General features: G+C 54.6%; 1 protein-coding gene across 2 annotated transcripts in view; it reads right to left on the minus strand.

The window, feature by feature from the left end:
- Positions 1–11881, minus strand: part of UNC5B (unc-5 netrin receptor B) — a 58024-nt gene that overhangs the window by 7443 nt on the left and 38700 nt on the right. Inside the window, exons 2-8 of one of the 2 annotated variants that reach the window (XM_063339338.1) lie at positions 11554–11775; positions 5870–6013; positions 4163–4266; positions 3041–3221; positions 2309–2476; positions 1545–1709; positions 759–791 (exon numbers count right to left, since the gene is read on the minus strand). In XM_063339338.1, coding sequence (XP_063195408.1) covers positions 759–791; positions 1545–1709; positions 2309–2476; positions 3041–3221; positions 4163–4266; positions 5870–6013; positions 11554–11775 — 1017 coding nt within the window. The remainder of the gene's footprint in view (positions 1–758; positions 792–1544; positions 1710–2308; positions 2477–3040; positions 3222–4162; positions 4267–5869; positions 6014–11553; positions 11776–11881) is intronic. The other variant, XM_063339339.1, reaches the window with a different exon arrangement.

Below are 11881 nucleotides of genomic sequence, written 5' to 3' on the forward strand. Positions count from 1 at the left end.
ATTCATGGAGTGATCAACCCTCACAACCGAATGGGGACAACAACCCCGAGGAGTAAACGTAACACCTATCCATGTGTCTCATGTATATGCACCTGAGCTATTCATCTGTCCAGAAAGATCGAGTGTCACTGTATCTACACAGACTCCCCTCAGCTTCCCCATCTTCCCTTCCCCTGCCATAAGGTTCTCCATTTTCAAACGCAGCAGGAGTTGAGCAGGCTCGGCCGATCCGCCTCCCTCCCTCCCCGCTCACCCACATCTCTTGGCTTCTGTGGCTTTGTGCTGGAGTGAAGCCCTGTCCTCCACCGCCTTAGGACCTCCACTGCCTTAGGATCTCCACCGCCTCAGGACTACCCCACTTCTGGCAGGTGTCACCCCATCCCCGAATTCCCCCCACGTGAATGCCAGAAACAGGAACCCTGATGCACCCCCACCCTGAGGAAGGGAATCCTCACGGGGGGGACGACGATGCCTGGAGTAGCTTTGGTGGGGTGACACCGGCTGTGTCGTGGTGCACCCAAGAACTGCCAGCAGCAAAAAAGGGGGACAGGAGCGGGGGTGCAAAAGCGGGTCCTATTTATTGCTTCCAGCAGAGCATGTGATTTAATGCACACGGGAGTTTTGGGGTGGGCTTTAGTCGCTCCCTCTTCCAACCTTCTCCAGCCCTAGCTGCCGAGGAGCCCTACCATGGATGCAACAGAACAAAACCAAAGCGGTGCCTCGCAAAGAAACAAAATGGCCATGAAATGAGCACTTACGGTGGCTTTTGGGTTCACTTAGAACTCTTTTATCTGTTAGGAAAAAAAAAAGTAAGAAAACAAAAGGTGAAGGTGGTGATGGTAGGATGAGGATGAGGTGAAACAAAAGGTGGAGAGGGGGGAAGGCAGCCTGGGGGGCACCTCGGCGTGGTGGGGAGGGACGGGGGAGCAGCATCGCTCCCCGGGGCATGCAGAAAGCCAGGTAGAAGCAAGGGTGATGAGGGTGTCCATATGCCCGACCAGCCCCCGGGGCGCATGTCCCCATCTCACAGGACTTCGGGCATTTCTGGCCGTGGCAGCGTTAAAGGGGACGATGGTGTCAGACGGCAGCAGGTGGCAGCATCGGCTGCTCAGCCTTCGGTGTGCCCGCTCAGAGCGTTAACAGCACCGTTATTATCATCATCGGGACTTTTCCTAGCTGCTGCCGCAGAGCTCTACCGAGCGGTGACCCGGGTCAGATGTTTTCGTGCTGGGGCTGAGAAACGCCCCCTGGCTTGCCCGCACTAACCACAACCAGCCTTATTTCAGCAGAGACCCCAAACCTAGGGCTGCTCCAGAAGACATTCAGATCCCACCGAAATAATCCCCAAACCTTTCTTTCCACCGGCTGAGAACCAGCTTTGGACGGGGTAAGTGCACTTAAAAAAAACCTTGATAAAGACAAGGTTTAAAAATCAGGTGCCAGCAGCACCGCTACCCGCCCCGTCAACTTGGAGGCATGGTCAACAACATCATGGCCAAGCCACCAGCATTGCCCATGTCCCCGGTCCCTGCCAGCGTACTCACTGTGCAGGCAGAGCCCGTCAGTGCAGTTTTTGGAGTCGAGCAGCACGCCGCTGCAGTCCTTGCCGCCATTGCGGGGAGCCGGGGCGGCGCACTCCCGGCTGCGCCAGTGGGTGCACTCGGTGCTGCACGCTGACCACTTGCTCCATTCCGTCCACGCGCCGTCCACTGCGGGACACCAAAGACAGGCACGTCGGTACACCCTCTCAACACCATTCCCCAGTGCTGGGATGTCTCCGGCAGCAGAAAGTGCCCATGCCCATCTCAGGGCTTCCAGAGGAGCTCCTTCAGGGAGCATTACCCCAGCAAACCCAGCCCTGTTGTGTCTCTGCAGACATCTCCAGCTCTTTCAGGTCTTGGCAGACTGAAAGATGCTTCAGATAGGTCTTCTGAACCCCTGTCTCCTTGGGAAGATCAGGATGTCTCCGCAGACATCTCCAGCCCTTTCAGGTCTTGGCAGACTGAAAGATGCTTCAAACTCGTCTCCTGAGCCCGTGTCTCCTTGGGGAGACCAGGATGTCTCTGCAGACATCTCCAGCCCTTTCAGGTCTTGGCAGACTGAAAGATGCTTTGGACTAGTCTCCTGAGCCCTTGTCTCCTTGGAGAGACCGGGATGTCTCTGCAGACATCTCCAGCCCTTTCAGGTTTTGGCAGACTGAAAGATGCTTCAAACCGGTCTCCTGTGCCACTGTTTCCTTGGGGAGCACCAGGAGCACAGTTGGACCGTGCAACCTGGAGGACGGTCAGTGTTTCTGAACCTGCCTTACCTGGGCAGAGGGTGGTGCAGGTGATTTTCTGGAAAGGCTGCCCATCGCAGAAGGAGCCGCCGTTCAGCGGCGCGGGGTTGGTGCACGTCCGGGTGCGCTTCTGCCAGCCCCGGCCACAGCGGTTGTTGCAAGGAGACCACTCAGACCAGGTGGACCAGCCACCGTTCACTGCAAGAGGAGATGGACAGCGTTAACACGTCAACGGAGCCCATTTCAGCAGGGGCTGGAGCTAAGCCTAGGGTTCACCGAGTCCTTCTGTCCTTACATCTTGTGTGACACTGGAACAGCTCACCCTCACGAAACGCAAATCACGAGACTCCTTCTCATGTCACACACCCGATGCAGCAGACGCTCAAACCTGCTTTGGTCCTTTTTTCCACTTTGCAAATATTTTTGCATGTGGCCACAGCAGATCTTTGGCTTCATAGCAAAGTTCAGCCAAATGCAGCTTTTCATCTGCTTTGAGAGTCAAAGGGATCCGGCTGGGTCCAGCCTCCACCCACCTTCGCACCCAACCGAGAAGGCATGCAAATGCCTACACCTAAAAACTTCTTCTAACAACCTGTGCAAGCTGGTAGAGGTACCTATTTTGCAGACATTGGCTATTACCTAATGTAACACAATGCCCTGGTGGGGTTTGCTCCTACCACTCCCAGAAAGTGCCCGTATTTCCCCTTGGCTTGGAGACAGGGCTGGCAGCAAAGGTCCCCCCACAAGAGCAAGGGCTGGTACCGTAGACGATGACAGCAGCTGTGGTGCTCCGGCGCTTGGCCACGATGTTCTTGGCCATGCAAGTGTAATTAGCAGTGTCCAAGAGCCGGGCCTGCTTGATGATGAGGTTGTGATCGATGGTGATCAGGAAGTTGGTGTCCTGGGTGGGATCGATGACATCCTCGTTCCTCAGCCACTCCACCTGGCCATGCAAAGGAAGGGATGGGGTAAGGATGGTGATTAAGCTGAACGAGAACTGAACACTCAGCCAGGAAAAGCATGGCATGGGTTTTGGTGGAAATGCCCATCCCACATGCTCCCCACCATGAGGGTCTCCAAGGGCCCCCCAAAGCTATACGAGGACATCACTGTTTAACTAGGCTGTTTGGGAAGGGCGTGAGTTGATACCATTGCCAAGCGCAATGGTTGATACCAGCGCAGTTCATACCATTGCCAAGCATGGCTGTGGGCACGAGCAAGGACAAACACCAGGTTGGAGGGCCTGAATCCACCAGCCCCGATGGCGAGCAAACCCCTCCAGACCAGCATATGACCTGCCCCAAAGCCCTCCTCATCTTCATCACTGAGACCACCGATTTCCTCAGCACCACAACCATTGACTGGCTGACCTTGCCTCTGACTGTTTTTATTTCTCTTCGAAAGCTGGGCCAAACCAGGCCTGACCGTGGCACGTTACTGCTGTTTTGGCCAAGGACGGGACACTGTGGCCACCACCAACACACAGCTCCTGGGGGCTGACAGAGTTGTGGGCACGGAAATCACCGCTACCACGTGAGGGAAACCCATCTGGTATCGACTTGGCCAACCCTTAGCTCTCGCTTGTGACTGCTCCCCTTCAGACAAGTCATTGGGTGCCTCCTTGTTAGATCTTCCCTCTGACGGGTTAGAGGAAGTGTGGGAGAGGTGGGCCGAGCAGGTGCTGAGGTTAGGTGTGTTATTAGATGTCAGAAAAACAGATCCACTGCCCAAAATAAACAATTCTGCTGAATAATGAAAGCTGATGGTCTCGGTGCAAGGTCATCCATCACAGCTGCAAGCCATCTGCACGGACATGCCCCTTCTCTCCCCGGAACGGGAGGGGACACCCCACCGCGCATTTCTCCGGGCTGCTGAGCTGCTCACCTCAGCCTGCGGCACCCCCTCGGGTGGGCGGCACTGCAGCAGGACCTCGTGCTCCAGCGGGACCTCCTTGCCCAGCGGCTCCTGGTCGAAGTTCTTCCGTAGGTCTGGGAGGGAAAGGAGAACCCAGGGGTTAGCAGCTCACTGCAGAAACAGGGCAACCTGCAAAGCCTTGGTGGGGAGAGAACATCACCTTGGCCCACGAGTAGGGAAACCCCTCTGGCATAGCACAGCTGGAGCAGAACATGTCCTGGGAGGAAGGGGCCAAAGGAGCATCTTTCCAGGATGGATTTGGTACAGCACATGGTCCTCGAGGATGATGCCTTTCCTCCTTCATGCGCTTGCAAGCTTATACCCCCTCCTGTCTTTTCCTTTTGGGGCTAAACCTCAGCTTAGCCACTGTTTCTTCAACCCTCCTGTTGCTTTCACCCTCTGGACTCTGCACCAGGACCCTTCTTTGTTGAAGGGATTTGCACAACAGCTCGGCTCCCACATCGGCGCTGAAGTGAATCCCCATATTTCAGAGCTACGGGGACTTGCTGGTGGTCCTGGCTGAGCCACCTCCCCAGACCTGCCGGAAACCCGTCCATCACACTCCGGTGCCGGAATGGGGAACGGTCGCTGCTGAAAAGCCCGGCTCGCTCAGCAAGGGGCTGCCCAGTGCTTTGGGGAAGGGCAGAGAGGGGAGAAGCCCAGCAGAGCCCCCAGGGATGTGTGGGACATGGCAGTGTCCGGCTCCAGAGCCTTGAAGGGAGCAGGAGCATCACTAGATGGTGCTGCAATCCTCTGCTACGGCACCGGCTGCGGCTCCCGCTCCTGCAGGGCAGTGAAACCTTGCTCCATCTCATCTGCTGGGCTCCGAGAAACACCAAACCCTTGGCAGGGGTCGGACAAACGGGCTCCCTCAGGAGCCTCGTAGCATTTTCCCCGTTCAGATTAAATCCTCCAGCAGTATAGCTGATTCCCCAGCCACCTCCGTTTTGGATTATTAGCCCTCTAATAGCAAAATCTGTTTACAGCTGGGGAAGCCTGGCCGTTCTCCTATAGCTTGGCCATCTCATTTGCCAGGAGAGCAAATTCAGGCGGGTAACAGCCTGATTAACTCGCCCTTAATCAGGCTGACACCCACAAACAGCAGCTTAGAGAAGTGACATATGACAGCAGGGACTCCAGGGACACGGAGTCGCTGATTCAGGCAAAGCCTGCAAGGTGCTAACCGTTGGGTTATTAACGATAATGAAGCGCTGGGAAGAGCTGAGCATGCTGATGGGCAATGCGGTATTAACCCAGGTAGTGCCACGGCCGCTCGCCCAGGCAGGTAGGGACAGTGCCCACTCAGAGCTGGGATGGGGAGCTAATACCAGCAAGGATGGGTCATCTCCAACTGATCAAAAAGCAGTAATTCCAACAGGGAGACAACTTTTGGAGTGGGCTAACCCCACCCAGCTGCACCCACTGTGTCCTGGGGTCCCAGGAAGCTGGGCAGGACCAGCCTTGGCCACTCTTTCAGCTGGTGTTGCTGCCAGAAGCGGCCCACGCCTGGCTTGAAACCACAGCTTCTTCAGCCTGAGATGCAGGGTCATGCCTCAGGCTTTGCAAACAATTTGGAAAATCGGCGGGTTGTACCCTCTGGAAAACTTTTCAGGCCCCCAAAGTGGGAAAGAAGGTGTAAGAAGGGTTCATTTAAACAAAACAAGACAAGGCACTTACACGCTATGCGGACGTACGCCCTGCGGCTCTTCGTGGTGCCCGCCGAGCTCCAGGCCACGCACTGGCACCAGTAATCTTCTAAGCCGAAGAGCTCCTCCACCTGCTGCCGGGAGACTTCAATCTGCACCTCCCGCACCAGCATCCCTGGAAGGGGATAGAGGGACGGCATCAGCCCGGCAGCAGGGAACTTGACCATAGGAAGTTCCACCTCAACACGAGGAGGAACTTCTTTCCGGTGAGGGTGGCAGAGCACTGGCACAGGCTGCCCAGAGAGGTGGTGGAGTCTCCGTCTCTGGAGACATTCCAAATCCACCTGGACGCGTTCCTGTGCAACCTGCTCCGGGTGACCCTGCTCTGGCAGGGGGTTGGACTGGATGATCTCCAGAGGTCCCTTCCAACCCCTGCCACTCTGGGATTCTGTGATAAGGAGGCAGCACCCAAGAAGGCTGGTGGATGCACAAAGCTCGAGGTCAGAGGCAGTGGGTTGGAGGCATCTCAGAGGCATCTGTGGTTGGCACCTCTGCACACCAGGGACTGCTCCCTGTGGAGGGTGACTTGGAGCTGAAGCAATGGCTCATGTAGAGCTTATTTTTTTTATCTCCAGTCTGGCTGGGCAGGACCAGGACCTCTTGAACGATTCTAGAGGCATCACCCTCCTCCACCAGCCTTCTCCTCTGGCACCGACATTCCCTGTCCCTGTCCAGACCCCTTCCCACCTGCTGAGTTTGAAGGTTGCCTCCAAGGCTTTGCTGTGAGGAGAAATCATCTCTACCAGCTGCCATTTAAACACAAATATACAATGACAAATAAAAGATCTTAGAGGAAATCATCCAAGGACGATAGCGTTTCATGCCCAATGACCCCAGAAAGGGTTACACGCCTCCATCAACCCCCCCCAGGAAATCTGCCAGGACACCCGGGCCGTGGCAGGGACGCAGTGACAAAGGTGGCACTGCCACGTACAGGATACGGTCCCCTGGGCCGTAGGATGCTGAGGCTCACCCGAAGCATCAATCCCTCGCAGCGTGGCCATCGCCAAGGGCGGGAGGGACTCGGCGCTTACTTTTCCTTATTTTTAGCAATACCTACCTCGTGGTTTTTTTTTTGCAGCTTCTATTTACAAAAAGGCCACAAGTTCGCCGGCACAGAGCGCCGGGTGCTCCCCAGCTGTAATTTTGTGAGCTTGCTCCCGGCGCTGCGAGGAGCAATTACCATCTCTCTGCCACCGTCCCCTGGAATAGCTGACAAACACGCGCCAAGGAAATACAATTTATTTTGCCACTCTTAAGGAAGGGGGGGGGGAGAAAAAAAAAAAGAAAAAAAAAGCATTTGGGCCAAACACTTTTGGAAAAATTAGGGCTTTTAGAAGGAGCCAGGAGGGAGATGGCTCAAAACCATCCCATCTCTCCAGTGGGGTGGGTCGAGCAGCCCTGGAAAGGTGGGGAGCATCTTGCAAATGCCCTGCTATCTCCGTAAGCCCGAAAGCAAAGGCTACCCAAAACTGCAGAGCGAGCTTATGGCTGCCAGGAGCCACGATTTAAACGTCTCACAGGCATCCAAACACAGCCGCTTCTACCCACCGCCCCTTCTTGTCCCTCTGAATTATCCTCTCCGACTTGGCCTATTTTTGCTTTCTTCTGCATGAAATGTTTTGGATCAGACGCACTCAGAGCATTACTGAGCCCAGCTCATTCAAGACACGTCTTAAAAGTAGCTTTTTCTTTTTTTTTTTAAGGTCCCTTCTTTCAAGCTTTTAACCGAGGACATTTAGAAAGGCGCCCACGCCTAACCCTGTTACCCTGTCCCTTCGTGCCCAGCTCTACCCCGTGCCCTTTCCTAGGGAACTTAGGGAAATTTGCAGCTTCCCTACGAATGGCAGGTGCTGCAAACGCAGGTTTTTTTTAGCCTAGCATTTTGGCTCCAGCTCCCAGATGTGCCCAGGCCGGCGGAGTTTTACATGCGTGGTATCACCTCCGTAGGGAAGGCACTGTTAGGTTTGTTCACTGGTAGCAGCAACACCGTCTTTTGAAGCCTGGGTGAAGAAGGTGTGATGCTGTTTCCTCCCCAGATCGCCGGCACACGTTCTGCACCTGCAGACTGGCACCTGAGAGGGAGATGCTGGCCCAAAACAAACGTGTCCCCCCCTAAAACAGGGTAAGCTCATGCCGCCCAGGCTTTCTGCTCCCTTTCCGCTGCGTTTTCTCCAGCCTGTTTTGCTCAAGAGTTGCATGAGGCAGGTTATCCAGTAAGGGGTGCTCACCCAAGAGGTGGATCAAGCGCCGGGTCCAGAAATATAGTGCTTTTTCCACGCTGCACATCACTAACTCGGGATGATTTGGAGGAGAAATGAGATCTAACAGCATTTAGATAAATTAACAGGGGGATAATCCATCCAGGGCTGGACCACACTGCTAACATAGAATCTTCATGGTTGGAAAGGACCTTTGAGATCATTGAGTCCAACCATACACACACACAAAAAAACTCCCTACAATCTCTGTCACTAGAGCATGCCCTGAAGTGCCAAATCTACACGTTTCTTAAACGCCCCTAGGGATGGTGACTCAACCACCTCCCTGGGCAGGCTGTTCCAGTGCCTGACCACTCTTTCAGTAAAGTAATTCTTCCTAATCTCTAATCTAAACCTCCCCTGCCGCAACTTCAGACCATTTCCTCTGGTCCTGTCATTATTCACTTGGGAGAAGAGGCCAATACCCACCTCTCTACAAGATCCTTTCAGGTAGCTGTAGAGGGCAATGAGGTCTCCCCTCAGCCTCCCCTTCTCCAAACTAAACACGCCCAGTTCCCTCAGCCTCTCCCTGTGTGATGTGGTCTCCCGACCCCTCACCAGCCTGGTAGCTCTCCTCTGGACACGCTCCAGCACTTCAATGTCCCTCTTGTATAGAGGGGCCCAGAACTGAACACAGCACTCGAGGTGAGGCCTCACCAGTGCCAAGTACAGAGGCACCATCACTTCCCTGCTCCTGCTGGCCACACTGTTCCTGATACAAGCCAGAATGCTGTTGGCCTTCTTGGCCACCTGGGCACACTGCTGGCTCATGTTAAGCTGGCCGTCCACCAGCACCCCCAGGTCCTTTTCTGCTGGGCAGCTTTCCAGCCACTCTTCCCCAAGCCTGTAGCGTTGCTTGGGGTTGTTGTGACCGAAATGCAGGACCCGGCACTTGGCCTTATTAAGCCTCATACAGTTGGCCTTGGCCCATCGATCCAGCCTGTTCGGGTCCCTCTGTAGAGCCTTCATACCCTCAAGCAGATCAACACTCCCACCTAGTTTGGTGTCATCTGCAAACTAACTGAGGGTGCACTCAATCCCCTCATCCAGATCATTGACGAAGATATTAAACAAAACTGGCTCCAAAACTCCAGGAGAATGCTGTGGGGGACGGTGTCAAAGGCCTTACCAAAGTCCAGACAGACAACGTCCACAGCCTTCCCCGCATCCAGAAGGTGGGTCACACGGTCATAGAAAGAGATCAGGTTGGTTAAGCAGGACCTCCCTTTCCTAAACCCATGCTGGCTGGCCCTGATCCCATGGCTGCCCTGCACTTGCCATGAGAGCTCACTCAAGATGATCCTCTCCATGATCTTTCCTGGTATCGAGGTCAAGCTGACAGGCCTGTAGTTCCCCAGATCCTCCTTCCGACCCTTCTTGTAGATGGGCGTCACATTAGCCACCCTCCAGTCATCTGGTACCTCCCCTGGTGACCAAGACTGTTGATAAATGATGGAGAGAGGCTTGGTGAGCTCTCCCGCCAACTCCCTGAGTACTCTTGGGTGAATCCCATCCGGCCCCATAGACTTATGTGCGTCTAGGTGCAGAAGCGGATCATTGACTACTTCCTCCTGGATTATGGGTGGGTTGTTCTGCTCTCCATCCTTATCTTCCAGCTCAGGAGGCTGAACACTCTGGGGATAGCTGGTCTGACTATTGAAGACGGAGGCAAAGTAGGCATTAAGCATCTCAGCCTTCTCCTCATCCTTGGTTGCAACTTTCCCCCCCCGCATCCAGTAAAGGATGGAGATTCTCCCTGGCTCTCTTTTTGTTGATGTATTTATAAAAACATATTGCTATCAGACCACGGAATCCCTAATCACAGACTGTAGGAAGCTGGGAGGGTACCGGCAAGGTTCATCTCTCCATCATTGTCCCGGTTCAATGTTCTTCCCTTAAGCATCCACCGCTGCCTCATGCAGGACGTGCGAACCTCTGGCTTGACCCAGTGCGGCCACACGTTATAAATACATTAACAACCCCTGGGCAAAGGCTGCTCGGTCACTCATCGGCCCTGACTTTTCCCCGGAGTCGTGAGGGTTTCAGACCTGGCCTCCGCGAGAGCTGGGAGGTGGAGACGCAGCCCCAAAGAGAGAAAGGGCGCTGCTGGTGCTCCCGACAGCCTCCGGAGAAGCAAGGGGGACAGCCTTCCCAGGCATTTTTGACCATCGTTCACAAAGAGGTCCTCTGGAAGCAAAACGCCCTGGGAACAGATGAAGCGGCTTCAGGAAAGGCTCAAAAAGCCACAGGGAAAATAAATGGTCTGCCCTTTCCAGAGGAGGTTCGGAGATGCACCCAAGCAAGGACCAGCTTCACGGATGAAGAGCCAAGCAGATGCCGGGGAAGGGCAAAAAGGGACAAGAGGAGATCCTGTAAAAGCACTTGTGCTCCTCTGGGCTGACAAAGCCTCTCCTCTAAGCTCAGGCTGCCTTCTGGGGCCAGCGCTGCAGCAGTTCAAAAGGCCGCCTTGGTTTAAAGCCCTCCGGAGATGAGGGATGCCGCACGCTCATTTACAGAGAACCGCTCTCCCATGGGAAATGTGACTGTTTTCCTCCCCTCCAGACCAGCCCACAGGTACCAAAATTGGTGCAGAAAAGACGGGAGCCGAGCTAAAGCAGACGAATTTTAGCAAATTTACTTGATTACATTATATATCCAACCCCCACGCCTTGTTCTCATGTTGGGATATTTCAAAGCAAGGGGCAAGAAGCTCCATGGTGCCCAGTCCCATGGAACAAGACACCCCCCAAGATGCCTAAACCACCTTCTTGCCCCCTATTTCAGGCAGCCGGTGGCTGACTTGCCCTCTGAGGCAGGGAAGAGCTCATCTGCCATTAAAAGGCATTTTAAATCCTACCTGCAAACGTTCTCACTACCCATTAAACATCTAATCCCTTTATAAGCTGCCAGCCTTTGCCACCCCTCATGGCAATGACTCCTACGTGTTGATTAGGCGTTTTATAGGAAAGCGTTTCTTTTTTTTTTTAAATCAGTTTTAAACATGCTGCCTTTCAAATCCCATTAAACAACCCCACGTCCTGCAAAAGGGTGAGCGTGCAAGCACACAGGCTGACTTCCCCGAGCTTCTATGGGGTATGGTGACCACCATCATGCCTTCATCAATGGTCTGGAAAGGGGCAGCTCATTCTAAAATTCACCAATGATGTGGAAAGAGAGAGAAACTGTGCACGGACAGAGGAGGGGGAAAACATACAAAAGCGACCTCATGAGCTTGCAGTCACGTGGGAATGCTAAAAATGAACCAAAGAGACCCATTGGTCTACCTGGAGGAAAATCATCTCCAGTGTGGATGCGCAAGAGAGAAAAGGGCAGAAGGACCTGGGAAGAGGAGAAGGGAAGGGCAGGCGGGGGATGCCGGGGTGGGTTTGCTCACCGGTGACCTCGTCCAGGCTTTCCTTGGTGACATGGTCGTTCTGGTTGACCCACTCCCCGTTGCACTTGAAGTAGATCTGGGTGGCGGGGTTGGCGCGGCAGACGAGCTCCACCGGCTTGTTCTTCACGATGTAGGCGTCCTGCGGCTCCAGCAGAAAGTGAGGGAGGGTCTCCGCTGGGGCCGAGGGGAAGGAGTCGGGCAGCACGTCGCTGTACTCCAGCCCTGCCAGGGGAGCGAGAGGGTTGGGAGGTGTCCTTAGTCCCATCCCAGAAGGGACGCAACTCCTACCTACACCGCCTCATCCCTCCCTCACCTTCCCAGGACTGCC

Source organism: Chroicocephalus ridibundus, chromosome 6 (assembly GCF_963924245.1).
Source record: "Chroicocephalus ridibundus chromosome 6, bChrRid1.1, whole genome shotgun sequence".
Classification (NCBI taxonomy): Eukaryota; Metazoa; Chordata; class Aves; order Charadriiformes; family Laridae; genus Chroicocephalus; species Chroicocephalus ridibundus.